Source organism: Diaphorina citri, unplaced genomic scaffold (assembly GCF_000475195.1).
Source record: "Diaphorina citri unplaced genomic scaffold, Diaci psyllid genome assembly version 1.1 scaffold572, whole genome shotgun sequence".
Lineage (NCBI taxonomy): Eukaryota > Metazoa > Arthropoda > Insecta > Hemiptera > Psyllidae > Diaphorina > Diaphorina citri.
Window position 1 is genome coordinate 33,861 of NW_007378006.1, and position 21,809 is coordinate 55,669.

The 21,809-nt window shown below is 39.4% G+C and overlaps 2 protein-coding genes across 2 annotated transcripts in view; both read left to right on the forward strand.

Moving 5' to 3' along the window:
- The first annotated feature begins 1,713 nt into the window (after window positions 1–1,713).
- On the forward strand, window positions 1,714–21,736 carry LOC103510195 (CD63 antigen-like). The gene is made up of 5 exons (XM_026824320.1): window positions 1,714–1,765; window positions 2,205–2,375; window positions 2,754–2,901; window positions 4,222–4,363; window positions 21,650–21,736. Exons 1-5 carry the CDS (start codon window positions 1,754–1,756, stop codon window positions 21,651–21,653), a joined length of 477 nt encoding a protein of 158 aa, XP_026680121.1. The 5' UTR covers window positions 1,714–1,753; the 3' UTR covers window positions 21,654–21,736.
- The window catches only part of LOC103510193 (mitochondrial thiamine pyrophosphate carrier-like), a 45,503-nt gene continuing 29,770 nt past the window's right edge, over window positions 6,077–21,809 (forward strand). Inside the window, exon 1 of the mRNA XM_026824318.1 lies at window positions 6,077–6,281. The gene's annotated coding sequence lies outside the window, so the exon portion shown is untranslated. The remainder of the gene's footprint in view (window positions 6,282–21,809) is intronic.

Consider the following 21,809-nt stretch of genomic DNA (forward strand, 5'->3'; position numbering starts at 1 on the left):
AATAGAATAGTGGGAATATTGACATCTCCACCAATAGGTACATCAGTGGGAATATTGACATCTCCACCAATACATCAGTATATTAGTGGAGATGTCGATATTCCCACATGTTAAGTCAGTGTGTCAGGCCAATTTTCTAATTTCTAGTACTCATAGATATCATCATTTTCAAGTTCTGATGATGTATACCTGCCTTGGTGACGTAGTGGTCAAGAAACTCGGCTGGTAAACACGAAGGCGTGGGTTCGATCCCTGGCGAGGCATGGAATTTTATCCTAATTTATTTGAGAATTTGATTTGACCACATAATAATGGAGCTCTAAGGGTTAGGTGGTAGAGAACGCCTCCGGCGTTAACCTCGCCTAGTGGTTACCTTCCACTCGGAATAGTGGGAAGGAATATTGACATCTCCACCAATAGGTACATCAGTGGGAATATTGACATCTCCACCAAAACATCAGTGGGAATATTGACATCTCCACCAATACATCAGTGGGAATATTGACATCTCCACCAATACATCAGTATATTAGTGGAGATGTCGATATTCCCACATGTTAAGTCAGTGTGTCAGGCCAATTTTCTAATTTCTAGTACTCATAGATATCAACATTTTCAAGTTCTGATGATGTATACCTGCCTTGGTGACGTAGTGGTCAAGAAACTCGCCTGGTAAACACGAAGGCGTGGGTTCGATCCCTGGCGAGGCATGGAATTTTATCCTAATTTATTTGAGAATTTGATTTGACCACATGATAATGTAGCTCTAAGGGTTAGGTGGTAGAGAACGCCTCCGGCGTTAACCTCGCCTAGTGGTTACCTTCCACTCGAGAATCGATGATTAGATATTATTATTATTTCGATGCTCCTCTTCTTCTTTTCGCCCTTGAGGAAGCAAAGTCCAATAAAGAAAAAAAAACCTAGTAAACACTTGCTGTCAGTCAGAAGTTTTTATTTGTTAACACAACATCAAATAGAAGAGAAATAGGAGAGAGGGAGAAGAATGACAGGGAGGAGGAGGAGGAGGAGAAAGGGAGAGAGGAGGAGGAGGGGACAAGAAGAATAAGAAAGAGAAGAAGGAGTAGAAAAGAAGAAGAGGAGAGGAGAACGAAAAAAGATAAGAAAGTGGTGGAGAAGGAAGGGAGAGAGGAGAATGTACATGAAGAATACGTAGAAAAGAAAGAGAGGAGGAAGAAGAGAGGGAGAGGAGAACGAAAAAAGACAAGAAGGTGACGGAGAAGGAAGGAAAATAGAAGAAGAAGGAGCGGGAAGAGGTAAAGGAGGAGGGAGGAAAAAGGACAAGTTATGAAGGAGGAGGAAGTTGAAGAAGAAGAACGTGGACATAAAGAAGGAGGAGTAGGAGGAAGAAAAGAAGAAGAAGAAGAAGAAGAAAAAAAAAACAGGACAAAGAATAGCTAGAGAATGAAGAGAGTTGCGGAAGGGGAAGAAGAAGAAGGATGAGTATAGGAGGGAGAGAAAGAAGAGAGATGGAGGAGGAAATTAAAAAGAAGGCCAAGTGATAAAAGAGAAGGAGAAAAGGAGAAAAAAGGAGGACGAAGAGAAAGAAGGAAGGAGAGGAAAAGGAGGGGTTGAAAGAGGGAGGCAATAAGTGTACAGTAGAAATTTAATAGAAAAGGTTGAATTTTTGGACAAAAGAATAAAGAAGTCATCATACAATCACACGTACATTTTGGTTCGTCGATAAAACATTGCCTCCCTGGGCTGCTGTGGCGCTATCAAAGAGAACTACTTCATGCTACTGGCCGTAAGTAGAAAAGAGAACTTGGCGTCGAAATCTTCACCCGGGCATGTTTTTTGAGGGGATTTCACCAGTTTTTTCTTTCTTTCCTATCACACGAGTCTAATGTAGCAGTTGTTTAATTACTAGGAAAAAAAAAATGGGGATATAGGTAAAAAGTCATCTTTTTTTTTGTAAAAAATGAAATATTGTCTCATTTGTGAATTTCAAAATATTGTAGTCGTTTTTTGGAATGGACGTCAGATTTTTGATCGTCATGTTCAACGCATTCTTTCGCCGTACAACTTATTTTCGTGCTTCTCCGCCCTCTTCTTTTTCTCTTTCTTCTTCCTCTGTTCTTTCTTTTTCTTATTCTTCTTCACCTCCTCCTCTCTCCTTCCCCTCTTCCTTCTTCTTTTCTCGTATTTCTTCTCCGCCTCCTCCTCTTCCGTCTTCTCCCCCACAGTTCGGCGCGTTCCTGCTCATCATCTTCCTCACTCAGCTGGTCATCGGTGTTACCGCTGCCGTCGCAAAGGACGACTTTGCCAACGCCATGCGTCTCTCATTGCGGAAATCCCTGGGCAACTATACGTACACGGATGTCGATAGACAGGCTTGGGATAGCACACAGAGATACGTAAGTAATTCGGCAAACACAGTTACTACACACGAAACTTTTTCTCTCAGGACAAATTTCATTCACACAAAATAAGAAGCGCTCCGCTCCGCCAAGTCAACAAAGTTTAACCGCACAACTAGAGATATTAGGTATACGCCACAGAGAAAGTTGTCGTTTTCAGGTATTAAATCTAGCTTTCTACAATTTTGATCATCATTCATTATGGAAGCTGTCTGAAAATTTAGAGTGACCTGTGGCCAAAGGTAAAGTCGTGAGAAGCGCTAGTTCCTTTTGAGCTCCTCCCCTGTACAGCCCTAAATAGCGGAAATTTGGTCCGGAATAACGGCCGAACCGTACCTTAATTATTAATTAATGTAAGTATTATCTCGTTTTCAGCTGCAATGTTGCGGCGTGGACAGCCCGCGGGATTGGTCGCAAGTGTTTGCGGAAAATCAGGTCCCTGCGTCCTGTTGCCGTAATGCGCCGGATAGTCCTATAGCTCTGTGCCGCAACACTTTTGATGATGGGATTGTGTTTCAGCAAGGTAAGAATTAGCTGGATTCCCGTTGGGAATAAGTTTGTACCTTTTTATGTACCAAAGTCAGAAGGGTCGAAGTTTTGAAATACCTACCTACCTACCAGTTTTTTTTCCTCTAAGAAGCTTCTCACAGCCAGTCTATAGTTAGCTTGGAGTGTAAGGCACCTACCTTGTAAGCGTTAGATCGCGGATTCAATTCCCTTTGGTCCGGAAAAACGGCCGAACCGTACCTTAATTATTAACCCTGTCAAACTGTCTTGACTTGGCGGGGCGGAGCGCTACCGCGCTTCTTGATTAATGTAAGTATTATCTCGTTTTCAGCTGCAATGTTGCGGCGTGGACAGCCCGCGGGATTGGTCGCAAGTGTTTGCGGAAAATCAGGTCCCAGCGTCCTGTTGCCGTAATGCGCCGGATAGTCCAATAGCTCTGTGCCGCAACACTTTTGATGATGGGATTGTGTTTCAGCAAGGTAAGAATTAGCTGGATTCCCGTTAGGAATAAGTTTGTACCTTTTTATGTACCAAAATCAGAAGGGTCGAAGTTTTGGAATACCTACCTACCTACCAATTTTTTTTTTTTTTTTCCCCTCTAAGAAGCTTCTCACAGCCAGTCTATAGTTAGCTTGGAGTGTAAGGCACCTACCTTGTAAGCGTTAGATCGCGGATTCAATTCCTGTCCGTAGGGCGTCTGCCTTGTTAGTCCTAGGTCGCTGGTCCGATACCCTCCTAAGGCGTACTTTCTTTTAAACAGACAAGGTTCCTTCTCGAAACGGCTAACTTTTTTACTTTCCTTATCCTCGTTCTCTCTTCGCTTTCGGGACGACAGGCCTCCGTTGTTACAGGTCTCTCTTCTTCTTCTTCTTCTTCTTCTTCTTCTTCTTCTTCTTCTTCTTCTTCTTCTTCTTCTTCTTCTTAGAAGTTAGGATTAGCTTAGGGGATGTATGCATTGTATTTATAAAATTTAATAAAATAAAGGAGAAATTTTCAAATTCAAAAATTCAAATTCTTCTTCTTCTTCTTCTTCTTCTTCTTCTTCTTCTTCTTCTTCTTCTTCTTCTTCTTCTTCTTCTTCGCCTTTTCCCGTGTACAGACGGGGTCTGCGTTTTTCATCAGCCCCTCAATCAGCCCTAACTTTTAGATGCACGTCTCTACATTTTATCCATTCTTCAGGTTGTTTCGAGCGTATGGCGGCTCAAGTGAAGGAGAAATCCACTATGATCATGGCAGTGGGTATTGGAATAGCTTTAGTGGAGCTAAAAAATGTTGAATAGGGAAAATAGTATCACCACTATAGCATCACCACTTAAGCCCCTTCTGCATTCCTCAGGTTGTTTCGAGCGTATGGCGGCTCAAGTGAAGGAGAAATCCACTATGATCATGGCAGTGGGTATTGGAATAGCTCTAGTGGAGGTGATTGGGATAGTACTCAGCTGCTGTCTGGCGTCCACTATCAAAAACGAACAAGCGACGTAAGTTTACCAACATCTAGCGCTCTCTATGTTCATCTAACTAAAGCTCATTTTCCCTCTTACACGGAAGAGACCCTCTGGGGGTGGGTACGCGAAGAAAAATTGTACAATGGCGGACAAAAGCAAATTTTGTGACGACTATCAGTACGGTCCAAAAAAGTACTAAATTTTGTCCTCAAGGTACTGAAATACTGACTTTTTTCAAAATTACGGACTGTCTTTAGGGCTCAATAGTAATGGTACACATCAACTTAGGAATGGGTAACTGACACTCATTATGATGGTGGGGGGGGGGCTCGGGTACCCGAGGGGTACGCGGGCGAAAAAAAGGTTGAGAGCCGCTGTACTATATCATAGGATTTTTTTTCCTCGTTAGACCTAGTGTTCGCCTGGTGTACAGGAGGACGTAGGTTCAATCCAAGCCGAGGTACAAGAAATTTCATTACCCTGTAGATAGCTTTTACCTTCTACTTCCTTGGGTTACTTTTTTTTATCTTCTTTCTTCTCCCCTCCTCCTCTTCTTTCCACAGATAACCATTATTCTACAGTCGTCAAGCGCCCAACTTCACCTGGCCCCCCCTCCCTCCTTCTCGCCTCTCTCCCTCTCCTCCTTCTCCTCTCCCCCCTCGACCCCTCTTCTCCCCCAAATTCTCCCTCCCCTCTCTCCCCTTCCTGTCGAAAACCTCACGGTCGGCCCAAGACCGCCTGTGGAGCCGAGTGCAGCGAATCAAAGATTTGGAGATGGGCGCTCCGGGACCAAACGGCGCCCCTGGTGTGTCTTACTCTGCAACCTCGGCGCCCACACAGGGCCAGAACATTGGCGGCTTTTTCCGCAACTATCCGTTTTCGATGGCGTGATTAGGTAGATCAATTTTTGGGAGGGTGTAGATGCTCCAAATTATGCCATTTGGGGTCCCTGTATACATATGTCCCTGTGGGACCCCTACATTCTCCAGGTCGCCCTAAGATAAACAACTTAAATTGTAAAAATTAAAAAAAAATAATAATATAATAATAATAAAAAAAATAGAAGGCAATAAATCACCGTTTGACGATTGAAATAAAAAATTGAAATTGGTAGCCTACCAACCTTGAGTTTTTTTTTTTTTTTTTTTTTTTTTTTTTTTATATGCCATTTGGGGTCCCTGTATACATATGTCCCTGTGGGACCCCTACATTCTCCAGGTCGCCCTAAGATAAACAACTTAAATTGTAAAAATTAAAAAAAAATAATAATATAATAATAATAAAAAAAATAGAAGGCAATAAATCACCGTTTGACGATTGAAATAAAAAATTGAAATTGGTAGCCTACCAACCTTGAGTTTTTTTTTTTTTCTTTTCTTTTCTTTTATTAATTTTTTAAAGAGGTTTGATAGAGGGAATTGTAACCGCTAAGGTCTTATCCTCGAAATCGAAGAGAGAAGGAAGAAAGGACAGAAAAGAAGGCCAGCCGTTCCGAGAACGAATCTTTAACATTAAATCGGGCGGGAATCGAACCCGTGGCCATACTCTCCAAGCTAACTAGTCTACCTACCTAAGGTTTAGTCTAGATTCCTTTCTTATTTTACGTAAGGTCGATAGGTACCTTCAACGTAAGTGTGGACGAACCTTTCTAGCACAGACTTCTTTATCTGTACATGTGGACGCACCGTATCGCTTATCTTCAACTTGTGCGCGGGAGTTTTCAAAATTTGATCTTGATAAAATTTTCAAAAGTGTAGATAGATGTAGGATGTACTGAAAAACTTTTTTTTTTTTAAATCCAGTAAGTCCAGAAAAGTTGTTTTACCTCATATTATTGGTGATTTTATTACAAAATAAACTTTTCAATGCACCTACCTACCAACTTATCCCAAAATGAGCCCTTGAAATCCGTTTGGACAAACCTACAAATTTGAAGACGTTGAAATCCCAGGTATGTACCATTCAATCTCTGTAGTAGTATCCTTCATTCCTTCTTTTGGCTACTTGCCTCCATAAATTAACCTCACCCATCGAGTGCTTGCTGGAAAAATGTGTACTTGTTCAGAAGTCACGTCAATGTAAAATTGCTTCAAACATTAGGGTTAGGTTAAACACAAAAAGGAGCTTTCTTTTTCATTGCTGTGGCTTCCGAATAATTACAGAAAAAAGACAGCAGCACATGATCAGATGGTCACCCATCTAGATACTAACCATGCACAAGGCAACTTCATTTAACTATTGGGAACAGATGCATTGAATGTGGTATCACTATTGGCTTCTTTCAAGCCATGTCTTATCTCTACTGATAACAACTCCTCTTATAAGAATGAGACCCATTGTAGACCTGCCTTGGTGCTGGTGTAGTGGTCAATCAAAGTATCACTTGCATGATGAAGAGGAGGGTGTGGATTCAATCCCAGCCAATACATGGAATTTTATCCTGAATCATTTGAGATTTCATTGGCCTCAGGCCAGATTTTATCAATGTTTTTCAGCCCTTAGAAGCTCTGTTGAGCTAACAGCCTGTTAAATTCCAGTTTATTTTTACACAGCTTGAGCTTGACAGATCTGTCAAGCTAACAGGCTGTTACCTACTTAGGGTCTCAAAAGAAGGTTGGTGAAACCCACTTTCAATCATTTGCTTACTTATTTAAGAATTTTACCACACAGTAATACAACTCCAAGGATTAGGTGGTAGAGAATGCTTTCTGTGTTAACCTAGAGATTATTTTGAATTGATAAAAAGAGAAGACCAGATTTTATTTATTTATTTTTTGATCAATTTCAATTACCTACTTATCTACCTATATGTACATTGTACAAGTAGTTACCAATTGAAAGTGCTTACTTACAGATTTTTATCCATGCATTGAGTACACAGTACCTACATTTTGTACACCTGCAAATTTTTGTGAACCTTTCTATAGGGAAATAGGGGATATTCTTGAAATGCTGATGTTATATGGACCATTTCTTTAGGAAAATGGGAGATACATATTCTTTTAATTTTGATGTCTGAATATCAATTAAAAAAGTGATGATGTTTTGCAGCAGTAAAATTTCTGTATGATTACCAAAGGTTTTTCTATTATGTCATAGACCCAAATAGTTACACAGGGTGTAGTATTTTCTCCTGTAGAAGGGAGATTTCCCGAGACACCCGTACAAATCGTTGACTTTCAAACAGTCGGTTTTGCTCAGCATTTTCCTCTGGCCCATTTTTGTAGCCGTGTGCTTGGGTATGATTGTAGGTTTGGATTTATCGGCACTGAAAAGAAAGGAGAATTAAAGGGTTTGAAAATCAAGGTAACTTGACTAAAAAATAAATGAAAAGAAATGAAATTGGGTAAAAAAAAAAAAAACGAGATTTTGTATATTGAAATATTTTTTTTTTTTTTTTTTTTTTTTAGAGAGAAGGAAAAAATGTATGTCTCTCCCCACTGATAATTTTGAAGTATATCGGTGTGCCAAAGAAAATGTTACCACTGATAATTTCGAAGAAAGATAATGTAGATATGTCTTTCCCACTGATAATTTTGAAGTATATCGGTGTGCCAAAGAAAATGTTACCACTGATAATTTCGAAGAAAGATAATGTAGATATGTCTTTGTCACTGATAATTTTGAAGTATATCGGTGTGCCAAAGAAAATGTTACCACTGATAATTTCGAAGAAAGATAATGTAGATATGTCTTTCCCACTGATAATTTTGAAAAAAAAAAAGTATGTCTCTCCCCACTGATAATTTTGAAGTATATCGGTGTGCCAAAGAAAATGTTACCACTGATAATTTCGAAGAAAGATAATGTAGATATGTCTTTCCCACTGATAATTTTGAAAAGAAAAAAAAAAGTATGCCTCTCCCCACTGATAATTTTGAAGTATATCGGTGTGCCAAAGAAAATGTTACCACTGATAATTTCGAAGAAAGATAATGTAGATATGTCTTTCCCACTGATAATTTTGAAGTATATCGGTGTGCCAAAGAAAATGTTACCACTGATAATTTCGAAGAAAGATAATGTAGATATGTCTTTCCCACTGATAATTTTGAAGTATATCGGTGTGCCAAAGAAAATGTTACCAATGATAATTTCGAAGAAAGATAATGTAGATATGTCTTTCCCACTGATAATTTTGAAGTATATCGGTGTGCCAAAGAAAATGTTACCACTGATAATTTCGAAGAAAGATAATGTAGATATGTCTTTCCCACTGATAATTTTGAAAAAAAAAAAAAAAAAGTATGTCTCTCCCCACTGATAATTTTGAAGTATATCGGTGTGCCAAAGAAAATGTTACCACTGATAATTTCGACTGAGAGTTATAGTCAATGTCCATGACATTAGTATTGTCAGGGGTGACACTAGGTGACGGATCAGGGATGGGATGGACATCGACCCCAGTGATGGTGCTATCGGATTCCGATGAAGAAATAACAGAAGGAGATTGAGAAGGAATAACCTCGACAAAAGAAGACGGAGGCGGAATAACCTCGACTGAAGAGGACGGGGGGGAAATATCTCCGACGACTGGGGAAGACTGAGGGGAAATAACCTCGGCTGAAGAAGAAGAAGAACCATCAGAAACATTGCCCACAGGAGGAGGAGAAGAAGGGAATGCGACTTCATTGAGTGGAGTGGGCTCAGTAACACGGGTGCGGCTCCCGAAGGTTGGGAGAAAAGTACTCGTAAAATCAGCAGGAGGGGGAGATTTAAACTGGGATTGACTAGCGGGTACAGCAGGCGCGGTCAACCTATCCTGGGCAGGAGTGGGAACGGAAGGTCCAGAAGGACAGTTTTTGATAAGGTGACCTTCACCGTTACACTGGAAACATTTTATTTTATCTATAACGATAAATATCTTATAGCTTGTATTGTCAAAATACAAGTTAAAAGAGGCCGGGAGGTTCTCAACATTTTCAACGAGCATGGTTCTTCTGAACCCAATAACATGGCAAAATCGTTCATTGCGGGAACCAAGGTTTACAAACTTCACATTGGATACGACGCGGGTGTATTTTGAGAGTTCATCAGTCAGCACAGAATCAGGTATACCGGGTTCAACGTTGCAGAGAAAAATCTTATGACCGGTGTCAGTAAGTTTTCTCACAACAAGAACCTTACCATCAATGACGATTTGTGGGTGAAGGTCATATAGCTTGTTAACTTCAGCTTCATTGGTGAGGTCAAGATCAATAGAAGAATGCGTAAGGGAAGATAGATTAAAGTGGGTGGCACTGCCCGTGTTCAATAAATGAACGTTACCATGATTTAAAATGAAGGCTTCGACCTCTCTACCCTTAGCATCTACCCTAATGTCACCCCACAATTGGCTATGAGCGTTGAAGTCCCCAACCAGTATGAAGGGGGAGGGGAGTTGCTGTTTAATATTAGTTAGGTCAGCTTCGGAATATTGTGTATGTGGAGGAATGTAAACATTACAAATACACAATAGTTGAGCATCACCACTTAAGCCCCTTTTGCATTCCTCAGGTTGTTTCGAGCGTATGGCGGCTCAAGTGAAGGAGAAATCCACTATGATCATGGCAGTGGGTATTGGAATAGCTTTGGGGAAGGTTTTTCTTCAGTGCATTCGCAAAATTATTGTTAGAATTCATCATTGTAGATTGTCAAGGAAATTTTCAGTGAAAATACAATAATAATATCAAGTTGTAGGTATCTTGTAAGGAGAGGTAAAGGTTCAAAGGTAAAGATTAATAGGTACAGGAGAGTTGGCTGAAAGAGAAGGACATGGTGAGTTGGCTGAAAGAGAAGGACATGGTGAGATACAAGTTAGGTATAAAAGCAAGAGTAAAGGATCAGAAGAGTAGGTAAGGTAAAGGATACAATTTGTGTTGGCTGGATAAGTTGGGTGCGTATGTCTCACAAACACTCGACGTGGAAACACCGAGCGGTGAAACACAGAATAAAGATGAGCTGGTTCATGATTAAAAAGGGAAAACACTGGTCAAAAATAATAATTCACGAATAATTAAAGGAAAATAACAAAAATAAATATCAGCTGTTGCTAGAGGCAACCTAGGTGAAGGCAACAAACAAAAATTATGAGGATAAGAGAAAAAGAAAAAATCACGCAGAGAATAACAAATTCGTTGCCATGGCAACCAGTGAAAAACTATGAAAAGTCCAGAGGTATAGAATACAAAAAACGATAAAAAACAGTCTTTCTACTGCATTTCACTGCAGTTTAGCACTCAAAAACAAAAAGGCGAGCTATGAAAAGCCCCTATGCAAAAATTTACAAAATTTTGAGCACTTTTTCCACCAGAAAAATAGAAATTAACACCAAGAAAAATTAGACGTGTTGACGCGACGAAGTTATCACGGGGAAATGAATTTTGAAGTTTGTCTGTGTGCGGAGGAAAATTTATCACAAAGAATTTGTGAGCAAAGGGCAGAAAAATTTGTGTGTTCACTTGACGAAACTAATTTTCGAAATGAGCTGTTTCTGTAATAAATTTGGAAAATGTAGCTTGACTGAAAATTAAATCGCTACTCTGCCACGACATTATTTTCCTCTAGCCAGCATGGAAGGTAGTGGTAGTGCGCATGCGTTGTAAGCGTTAGGCACGTAGGCAGGGTCCACACTTCGTAAGCTTTAAAACTTTTAGGCGGATTTCACATCTAGACTGCAACTTGTAGTATACGGCAGTTTTCATGTTGATTGCTACATAGTCTTATGGGCCTGTCTGTTCACACTTAAACTTTGAGTTTAAGTTTGAACAGGCCCATAAGACTATGTAGCCCTCAACATGAAAATTGCCGTATACTACAAGTTGCAGTCTTCAACCTCATACAGGGTGTTCAACCTCGAAGTACCCCATAGGAAATTAACCCGTAAAATCAGTTTTTTGCCCCATAAAAGTCCCCAATACACTTTTCGAGTCCACTAAGCATTCTCTCTTATTGAACTTTTGACGAGGAATCGATTGGTGTAACTTTCAAGACTGTTCGACTTACAGTTACGGGTTCGAGACTCGGCGGATTCAAGAAAAAATACTGTTTTTGAAAAGGCCTTCAACGGTTTCTGTTAAAGATATTTGAGCTGTCAAAAAAAAAAACATTCCGATGTAATTTTTCACGCCGAATTGAATGGTGCTACTTTAAACCCGTAACTTCTCACCTGTAGGTCGGATAGTGCTAGAAGTTGCATCATTCGATTCGGCATGAAAAATCACATAAGATAGACTATTCACGTGCGAATGTATCAATGATTTATGAAAATTAATTAAATTTATTGACAAAGGGATGAATCGAACCTGTAACTCAACTGTTGGTCGGACAGAGCTATAAGTTAAACTATTAGATTCGCAGCCAAACTCCATTCCAATAAATTATCATTATCCTTAATATAGCCAATAGCTAGTAGAGTTGAATCTCGAGAGAAACAGTCTAATGGTTTGGTAATAAGCACCAGTACGTCTGGAAAAACTATCATTATGTCCATAATAATGGATATCTATTTATCGGGAGGTCAGGATTGAACTTGGAGAGCTTCTAATGCATTCAGAACATTTGTCCATCATCATGGATCGAATTAGAGTCAGGATATGGGGTGGGATGTAGAATGGAATGTCCATTGATCACGGTAATCCTTTGTATCAATAATAGATAATACATATAAGTACTATTAGATTCCTCGTGAAAAAATACATAGGATTGACTATTTGCATGTACATTTATCTGTATTTTTCGAAAATTATTAAAATTTATTGACCATTAGATTCCTCGTGAAAAAATACATAGGATTGACTATTTGCATGTACATTTATCTGTATTTTTCGAAAATTATTAAAATTTATTGACACTGGAAAGAATTGAACCTGTAACTCCTCAACCGTGAGTCGGATAGTGTTCAAAGTAGCACCATTCGATTTGGCGTGAAAAATTACATCGGAATGTTTTTTTGACAGCTCAAATATCTTTAACAGAAACCGTTGACGTCCTTTTCAAAAACAGTATTTTTTCTTGAATCCGCCAAGTCTCGAACCCGTAACTCCTTAACTGTAAGTCGGACAATCTTGAAAGTTGCACCAATCGATTCCTCGTCAAAAGTTCCTAAAAAGAGAATGCTTAGTGGACTTGAAAAGTGTATTGGGGACTTTTATGGGGCAAAAAACTAATTTTACGGGTTAATTTCCTATGGGGCACTTTGAACACCCTGTATATAAACCAATTCTATCCCCCAACTCAAGGAAAGGCCTAATGAACTGGAAACCTATATCTGAAAGGATTATAATGTCATTCCTACAAGACATGAAACTCACCTGTAAACACATAAGCGTCTCGTTCCACAGGACATACTTCACCAAGTCACTCTCCACATTGGCAACATCAAACACAAACACAAGCTGCTTCTCAACAGCATTCACATGATGCTCTGGCAACGCATAGAACACTTTCTCGTTCCAAAACTCCTTCAATTCCTTGCTGAACTCAGATTCCTCTGCACCTTTTTCCAATATGGGTTTTGAGGTGTCACTTATATCAACTTTTGCTCTGAGATCATCAGTCAGTGTTTGAATGGAATTTTTGGATATTGCTTTGGGAGTTTCATTTAGATTGTTCGCACTGACATTTTTGAGATTTTCATTGGTGTTTTCTTTTGGCATACTGATGTCTTTTTGGTGATTGCTGATTCCATTTGGTACGGAGTTAATCTCTTCAATGAGAACTTTGGGTTTTGTGTCAATATCCACAGTTCTGTTTGTCTCTATTGATATGTTTTGGGGCACTTTAGAATCAACTTCATTGTTTTTCACAATATTCAAAATGTGAAGCTCAGAATTGGTCACTTCCAAATTTGTACTGGAGGTTATTACAGTTTGTACTTCACTTATTTCATTTGTACCAGCAGTGGTTTCTTTTGTACTTAAGGTTCCTTTTGCATTCAAACTTGAGCAAATATCAGTATTGATGGTCAATTTAGAAGTACCACTTGGCAAGGCACATAAGGTTATTTCATTGCTTTGGTGGGTTGAGGATTTGTTACTTAGACCATTTTTGCTGACTTCTTCAATACCACTGTGGTTTGAACTATTTCCCTGATTAGGTTGAGATGTGGCTCTTTCCTCAGTACTATTGTACACAACAGGTAAGGTGACAACAAGCAACTTCTTGTCCACTTCAAATTTGGCCGTCCCATTGTCATCGTCAACACAGTACGGCAAAGTAACATTCAGCTTATACTTGGATGGCTTCTCACTCACAAACTCAAACTCTTTCCCGCGGATATTCAACTGCATGAACTCAATTGTTTTCAACAGGGGTAGTTTGATCTCCACAATGAGTTTGCTTGGAATCGTAACGTTTGACTTACAAAACTTATTGTTTGTATAATTGTCCAGGTTCACCTCATTGTACTCCTTGATGATATATTTAGGTGTGGTGTACTGTTCATTGGGAGCTCCATTGAGTTTTATTTCATTTAGGTTTGTGACTATGATGGGTTTGTTTTCTTCCAATGGAGGATAGGGGTAATTTAATGGGGTGTTTAGTCCATTGGCAGTTGGATCATGAATCCCATTTGGTATAACATCAGACAAGGGTTTGTTAGATCCATTAGATGGATGTCCTTGTGGTGTTTGCTCTCCATTGGATCTACCATTGAGTTCAGTCTTATTCAATTCCTGATTATCACCGTACAATTTCTGTACCAACTCATCTTCTTCTATATCAGGTCCTTCTTTACTTGGCTTACTTTTACTTTCCGATTTTCTTCTCAATACTGTTGGATGCACCGAGCCTTTGAATGAGATTTTGGGAAACTTCAAGTTCACCTTGTCGAGAGTGACTTTGAAGTTTTGTTCGATCCCATTCAGGGCAGTGTCTAGGAGGAGTTGTTTGAAGTCTTTGTTCTTCTTACCAAGCTCTGAAAAAAAGGAGAAAATGTTCAATAATAATTGGTGTTAGTTCCAAGCTTTACAAAAAAAAAAAAAAAAAAAAAAAAAAAAAAAAAAGGGTTTTTTTGACACAAGGTCTGTGATTTTTTAAAAAGTGGTTTTTTGGACTTTTCTCGATAACGAGGTCCAAATTAGGAAAATGACCCACAGAACTTTGTTGGAAATATGAGATCTACCTACCCTGAGCCGTTATCAGTGTTTTTCTGGCGCACCCTGTATTTATTTCCAGCAAACCTTATATATTTTTCTACGATTTTTAGCAATTTACTAAAGGTTCTCCAATTTCATTTATTAAAAAAAGACGCTTCCACGATTCCTAAAATGACATTAGAAAATGTTCTGATTGTCTATTTGACTGTATGTATCACGAGAAAACGGCTCGACCGAGCGTGGTATGTGTGTGTGTGGAGGGTTTATGGAGCAATTGATGTTCACGTAGACCATCATGTTGTATTCAAAGTTTCTTATTAACAAACTTGGTGAGAATATAGCGCAGAACGTCAGTCGTAAACTTGCCATCTTCCAAGGTAATGCACATTGGTGGTTTGATGCGAATTACCTGAAACGAAAGAAGAGTTGTCAATATGAGATCCCATAGTGTTCTAGGGTTTCTAAAACACTAAATTTGTATTTCAGTAAATCGGATAGAAACAAAAATTGGACATAATATCTTTGAAATTTGCTCCCATCTTTTAGCCGAATGAGTTCTAATCTTCTAATTTACATATGTGATAACAATGGCTAACGTAGGTGAACATAACACATCAGATCGCTTCATCCTTAATCCAAGAGTTTAGAATATGGAATTCAACCTCGGGACAAGATTTTCATTTCGATATCTGGATTGTGATTTTCCAATCCCGGGATTATCGGGATTGATCATTTTCTTGAAATTCTAGGGTAAATATTGGTTATTTTTCAACTTAGAAATTGAAAATATTTCACACAATCCAAAGCTTGTAACCACATTGATAATGATAATTAATATTCACAATTTCAATAATATTGGTGTCTTCACGTCCCTATCTAAAGACGATAGTCTCATTTCGCTTGATAAGATAAAGTAATAAAACGAAAATCGAGTATTTCGAGATTTCGACATACCTATACACATTAGTCCCATTAACCAACTTAAAATTACCTGCATATGTGTTCTCAAGACCTTTGCTATCAGACACGTGACTAGCAATTATTAGCGGTGAATGACACTTGCTCTCAAAATCGATTAAAAAAGGGTTTTCGACCCAAAATTTGGAATCGAAAAAGTATTCACTAGCACTTATTTCAAAAAAAGGGAAGCAGGTAGTTTTTATTTAGGGTGAATCAAAACTAGGTATATACCTAAATATGAATTCGGAGTTTTTAAGTTCTTTTTTCTTCCTCTTGTTATAATTATTTCTGTATGTATGTATGTTGGGTTATAGGTTGTGTAAAAACTATCTATCGGTGTGTTCAATGAGTTCTTTTCTGTAAGTATGTATGTTGGGTTATAGGTTGTGTAAAAACTATCTATCGGTGTGTTCAATGAGTTCTTGTCTGTAAGTATGTATGTTGGGTTATAGGTTGTGTAAAAACTATCTATCGGTGTGTTCAATGAGTTCTTGTCTGTAAGTATGTATGTTGGGTTATAGGTTGTGTAAAAACTATCTATCGGTGTGTTCAATGAGTTCTTGTCTGTAAGTATGTATGTTGGGTTATAGGTTGTGTAAAAACTATCTATCGGTGTGTTCAATGAGTTCTTGTCTGTAAGTATGTATGTTGGGTTATAGGTTGTGTAAAAACTATCTATCGGTGTGTTCAATGAGTTCTTGTCTGTAAGTATGTATGTTGGGTTATAGGTTGTGTAAAAACTATCTATCGGTGTGTTCAATGAGTTCTTTTCTGTAAGTATGTATGTTGGGTTATAGGTTGTGTAAAAACTATCTATCGGTGTGTTCAATGAGTTCTTGTCTGTAAGTATGTATGTTGGGTTATAGGTTGTGTAAAAACTATCTATCGGTGTGTTCAATGAGTTCTTGTCTGTAAGTATGTATGTTGGGTTATAGGTTGTGTAAAAACTATCTATCGGTGTGTTCAATGAGTTCTTGTCTGTAAGTATGTATGTTGGGTTATAGGTTGTGTAAAAACTATCTATCGGTGTGTTCAATGAGTTCTTGTCTGTAAGTATGTATGTTGGGTTATAGGTTGTGTAAAAACTATCTATCGGTGTGTTCAATGAGTTCTTGTCTGTAAGTATGTATGTTGGGTTATAGGTTGTGTAAAAACTATCTATCGGTGTGTTCAATGAGTTCTTTTCTGTAAGTATGTATGTTGGGTTATAGGTTGTGTAAAAACTATCTATCGGTGTGTTCAATGAGTTCTTGTCTGTAAGTATGTATGTTGGGTTATAGGTTGTGTAAAAACTATCTATCGGTGTGTTCAATGAGTTCTTGTCTGTAAGTATGTATGTTGGGTTATAGGTTGTGTAAAAACTATCTATCGGTGTGTTCAATGAGTTCTTGTCTGTATAAAAAGTAACTATAGTCTAGCGGTCGGGAAGTTGTGAGGACTTTGCGAAGGGATATTACGAAGTTTAGTGTTTTGATTATTACCTACCCTCCTGTACTTACTAACTTGTGTGTTGTCGAACTTTTCTGTAATCTAAAATAAATATAAGCTTTCTATTTCATTAATAATTATTATTGTAACTGTATAAATATCTTTGTTCGTTATTTATCTCTGTCAGACTTAAGTTTAGTGTATCTATTAACTATTAGTGATGTTTGCTTGGAATATTGAGGAAGTTGAAGACGACAGCCGCTCGTCTTCTACATCAGAAGTGGGATCTAACACAAACGCCGACCCTATCAACATCAATGATGGAAAAATAATTGGATCATCCATGTTTTCATCCGGGGGGGCCATACTATTGAAGACAGGCAGGTGAAAAGCAAGCTCCTCACCTGCCAACTATAGCATCCCGCGCGAAAAGTGTTCTACAAGTTGGTTCCTGCTAGCTATTTCATCATGTTGTTCCTGGCTTTTAACTTGTTTGTGATCGCATGGAAAATTAGCATAGGGTCAAAGGTGACACCTAGGAGTTTCGGGTTCTTAATTGTGGGGAGACGCTGCAGATGTCGAGCTCTCTATCAACGTCGATTTGAGCCAGGTATTGAGGGTTTCAAGGTATCCGTTTAAGTTGTTGGTCATCTCTTCAATATTGGTCCCAGTTGTGAGTATGGTGCAGTCATCCGCATAGGACGTGATGTTAATTCCTGTTGGTGGTGTAGGGATCTTGCTTAGGTATAAGTTAAAGAGTGTCGGTGAAAGCACTCCCCTTTGTGGAACCCCTTGTTTCATCTTTCTGTATTTTAATTTAGCGTTCCTAAATACAAATGTCTGTCTTCCACTGATGTAGATGTTTAGCCACCTCTTGATTTGCCAGGGGATGTTGGTGCTTAGGATGTCGCTCAGCAGTATGTCTAGAGAAACTGTATCGAAAGCTGATCTCATGTCTAGTCCCACTAGGATGGTTCTTTTGCATGGCCTCTTCTGATTTAGTCCTTTGGTGATTTGATGTTGTAATTGGTGTAAGGCACTGTAGGGACTGTTGTGGTGCTGCGTATTTTCCGGAAACCATGTTGGTGATCGGCAAACTCAATATTATCAGTAAGGGCTGGTAGTAGGAGAGTCTCGAGGAGTTTGGCTACAGGTGATAGCAGTGAGATTGGCCTGTATGATTTTGCCAAATCCGGGTTCTTGCCAGGTTTTAGAATGGGTATTACCCTCGCAGTCGCAGTCTTCCAAATGTTTGGTATTGTGAGTGTCGGCAATGTAGGTTGAGGATTTTGGTTAGAAAGTCGATGGCCCTCGGCCCAATGTGTTTTACATTATTGGTGAGATTTCGTCAGGGCCCATTGCTTTGGAGGGTTTCACGGATTTTGTTGTGACTAGAGTAGTTTTGATATAGTCGTTTGATCTTCCTTTCTGTTTTATCCCTCTTCTCAGGATGTGTTGTGAATTGGGCGTTGAACATCTTAACACACTTTTTTGGGTCGTTTGTTGGTTTGTCCTCGAAGTATACAGCGTTGTTGGTTGTTGTTTTTGTTCAGGGATTGCTTATTGAGATGTGGTTTTCCAGAGGTTCTTGGGTCCTTTGTTAAAACTTGCTTCTTTCAGGTGCTCTAACCATTTGTTTTTCTTATATTCATAGACCATCTTTCTGATTGTATAGTTGAGTTCCTTTAGTTTGGGATCACTGGGGTTGGTTGAGCGTAGTGTGTCTCTTTCATCAGCAAGTTTGGCAGCAGCTGTGGAGAAGTTGGGCCTTATAATGGGGATTCTGCCTGCTGGCACAAAACGTATTCTCCCGTTGTTGAGGTTTCTGCAGAATATTTTTTCCCGTAATGGCAGAAGTTGGAGTCTGTTCTTTCTGAAAGCATTCTTCAGTGTATTGCTGGAATTTTTCCCAGTCAGCTTTTATGAAGTTGATATATATTTTGTTTTCCGATTCAGTTTCGCTGATTGTTCGTGCTATTGTGATGGTGATAGGGAGATGATCTGAGCTCAGTTTTACAGCTGTGTTCCATTCTGTGTTTGGTAGAAGGATAGTGTGGACAAGAGTGATATCGGGTGAAGAAGTGCAGTCCCTTGTTACTCGAGTAGGTGTGTTTTCACGCCATAGTTTGAAACATCAATCTGGTCCACAATATCTTCTCCTCTTTGGTCGGGGTTGAGATTCGAGTGCCATAGTGGGTGATGTGCATTGAAGTCACCAATTATGATGCCATTGTCAAGTTCGAGTAAGTGTGTGATGTTTGCTTTATATCCCATTTGACAGCTACTGATGGGTGGAATGTAGATGTTGATTATAATATTATGGGTTGGATGTTTTACCCATTACGGAGTAGAATAGAATAGAATATACCTTGTTTATACTACCAGCATAGGACTGAAAAGTCCCTTTACTCTCGCAGTCTAAACAAGGAGTACCTTTTTTTCACATTTTCTCACACAAATGAGCTCTGATCTTGAAATTTGACGCGACGACCTATGAACTCAAAGCGAGAAAGTTTTAGATAACACTTCAGTCGATAATTTAAGACCGGTTTTAGCGTCACCCATTACGGAGTAGAATAGAATAGAATATACCTTGTTTATACTACCAGCATAGGACTGAAAAGTCCCTTTACTCTCGCAGTCTAAACAAGGAGTACCTAAGTTATTCCGCGGGTATCGGGTAATACTTGCAAATCCTGCAAAATCCCACACGGGATTGGTCAAATCCCGCGAGATTCAAAAGCCTGCGGGATTGCAATCCCTACACACGTAGCACTGGTCCTAAGGCCTAACCAACTTTTAAAACTATCACCAAATCAGTTAAAAACAGACATGATAAAAAAAAAATCAGTCTTTATCGAATTCAAGGCCAAAGAGGCCCTTTGAGGGCCTCGAAAATATGAAAAGGCACATCTGCCACTCACGAGAAAAAGAATGAGCCATCAACCAACAAAATCGGTCCAGTAGTTTAGAAGTTTAGGCTGTAGAGCAGTCAACGTCTAAGAAGCAGCAGAAAATGTGTAAAAATTTGACGTTTTTAAAAGTCAAATAACTCCGGCTTTTCTCAACCAATTTTGATGATTTTTTTTTCAACTTGGTCTACTTTCGTGCCCCAACACACACATTCAATCCGTTTTCTTCCGTCATTTGTAGTTGTCTGTCTACAACTACCTGAAAACGCCTACTTTCTCTGTGGCGTATAATATCTCTAGTAGCGCGGTCAAACTTTCTTGACTTAACGGACCGCTGCCGCGCTCCTTAATTCTGATTGGTTAGCCTAGTTAGCTTGGAGGGTAGCGATAGGTTGCGGGTTCGATTCCCTGCAAGGGGGGGGAGGATTTTCGTTCTCGGAACGGCTGCCTTTCTCCTATCCTGTCTTCCTTCTCTCTTCGCTTTCGGGACGTGAGCACGTGAGCCACTACAATACTTACATTCCCTGATAGACCGCCACGTCCTAGGAGTAATCCATGCTCCTTACAAGAGTCCAGGATATGTGTCATGTGACGTGAGTTGAGAGGTACCTTGGTCTCCTTATCCTGCACCAAATCCACCCCTATCATGAGACCTTTACCCCGCACATCACCCACTATAGCAAACTCCTCTCTCAACTTACTTAGATGAGTGAGGAGGAAGTTACCCACCTGTAAATGGAATCCCAATAAAAACATTACCTCTAAAAATCTGGTGTAAACATCACACGACTTTCTATTACATTTGCAGAATACGTAAGTATTTGAAAGAAAAAAAAAAATATAATAAAAGGGAAATTTGTTGACACCGGCGAGTAACTTCTCAACCGTAAGTCAGACAGTACTAAAAGTAGCACCATTATAATAAAAGGGAAATTTGTTGACACCGGCGAGTAACTTCTCAACCGTAAGTCAGACAGTACTAAAAGTAGCACCATTGCTGCCTTCTTCGATATCATGATTGCAAATCCTGCCACTATGTTTAGAGGGTTTAAATTAGCGAGAGAAAACTTCCGTGCAGTTCGGTCAAGTTCAAATATTCGACTGACTTTATTACTTCCAAACTGATTGACCACAAGATCAGGAACCCATAACTGGCGAGTTAGCCACTATTAACACCAGAGTGTCAGCCTAGTAAAGTTGGAAGTTACCCTGAGTGTAGCGCGTCTACTTTGTAAGCGTTAGGTCGCGGGTTCGATTCCCCCCCCAGGGGCTGAATTTATCCTAAAATGTCTCGTTAACTGGTATTTTCTTTTGGGTGCAATAGTCCTACCTATTATCTACTAGACTCCGCACACAGCAATTTCGTTAGAAAAGTTCCCCATTTAATGTAATAGAATAAAATAGGGTAATTATTCAGGAGCCACGACAATCAAAAAGAAAGCTCCTTTTTGTGTTTAACCTAACCCTGTGATAACACTGGTCACTGCTCATTTGTGACAGCTCCTTTTTGTAGCAAGTTTCCATTGAAGTGAATAGAATATACCTACCTTGTTTACCCTGCTTGAATGAGAGTAAATAAAATGTAATGTACCTGGTATAACATTGTCCAAATTGATCTTGACAAACTTGTCCCGGTCGCTCCGGGATTGTTCATGGAACCTCTAGCGCTCTCTATGTTCATCTAAAGCTCATTTTCCCTCTTACACGGAAGAGACCCTCTGGGGTACGCGAAGAAAAATTGTACAATGGCGGACAAAAGCAAATTTTGACGACTATTCAGTACGGTCCAAAAAAAAAAGTACTGAATTTTGCCATCAAGGTAGGTACTGAAATACTGACTTTTTTCAAAATTACTGACTGTCTTTAGACTAGTAATGAAAGTATTGCAATCGGTCCAATTTTTTTAACTTCATTCTTCTTCCCTCCTCCTCTTCTTTCCACAGATAACCATTATTCTACAGTCGTCAAGCGCCCAACTTCACCTGGCCCCCCCTCCCTTCTTCTCGCCACCTCCCCTCCCCCCCCTCGCCTAGGCCGCCCCTCACCGCCGATACAGTTGTCGCTATTTACGTCGGGCGGCTCCAGGGAGACGATCTGGGCCCC

What these genes read in the sequence shown, in the direction of transcription:
- LOC103510195 (XM_026824320.1), top strand. An exon ending in GGGATAGCACACAGAGATAC is followed by an intron (nt 2,376 to 2,753) that starts GTAAGTAATTCG and finishes TCTCGTTTTCAG; the next exon opens with CTGCAATGTTGCGGCGTGGA. An exon ending in TGGGATTGTGTTTCAGCAAG is followed by an intron (nt 2,902 to 4,221) that starts GTAAGAATTAGC and finishes TGCATTCCTCAG; the next exon opens with GTTGTTTCGAGCGTATGGCG.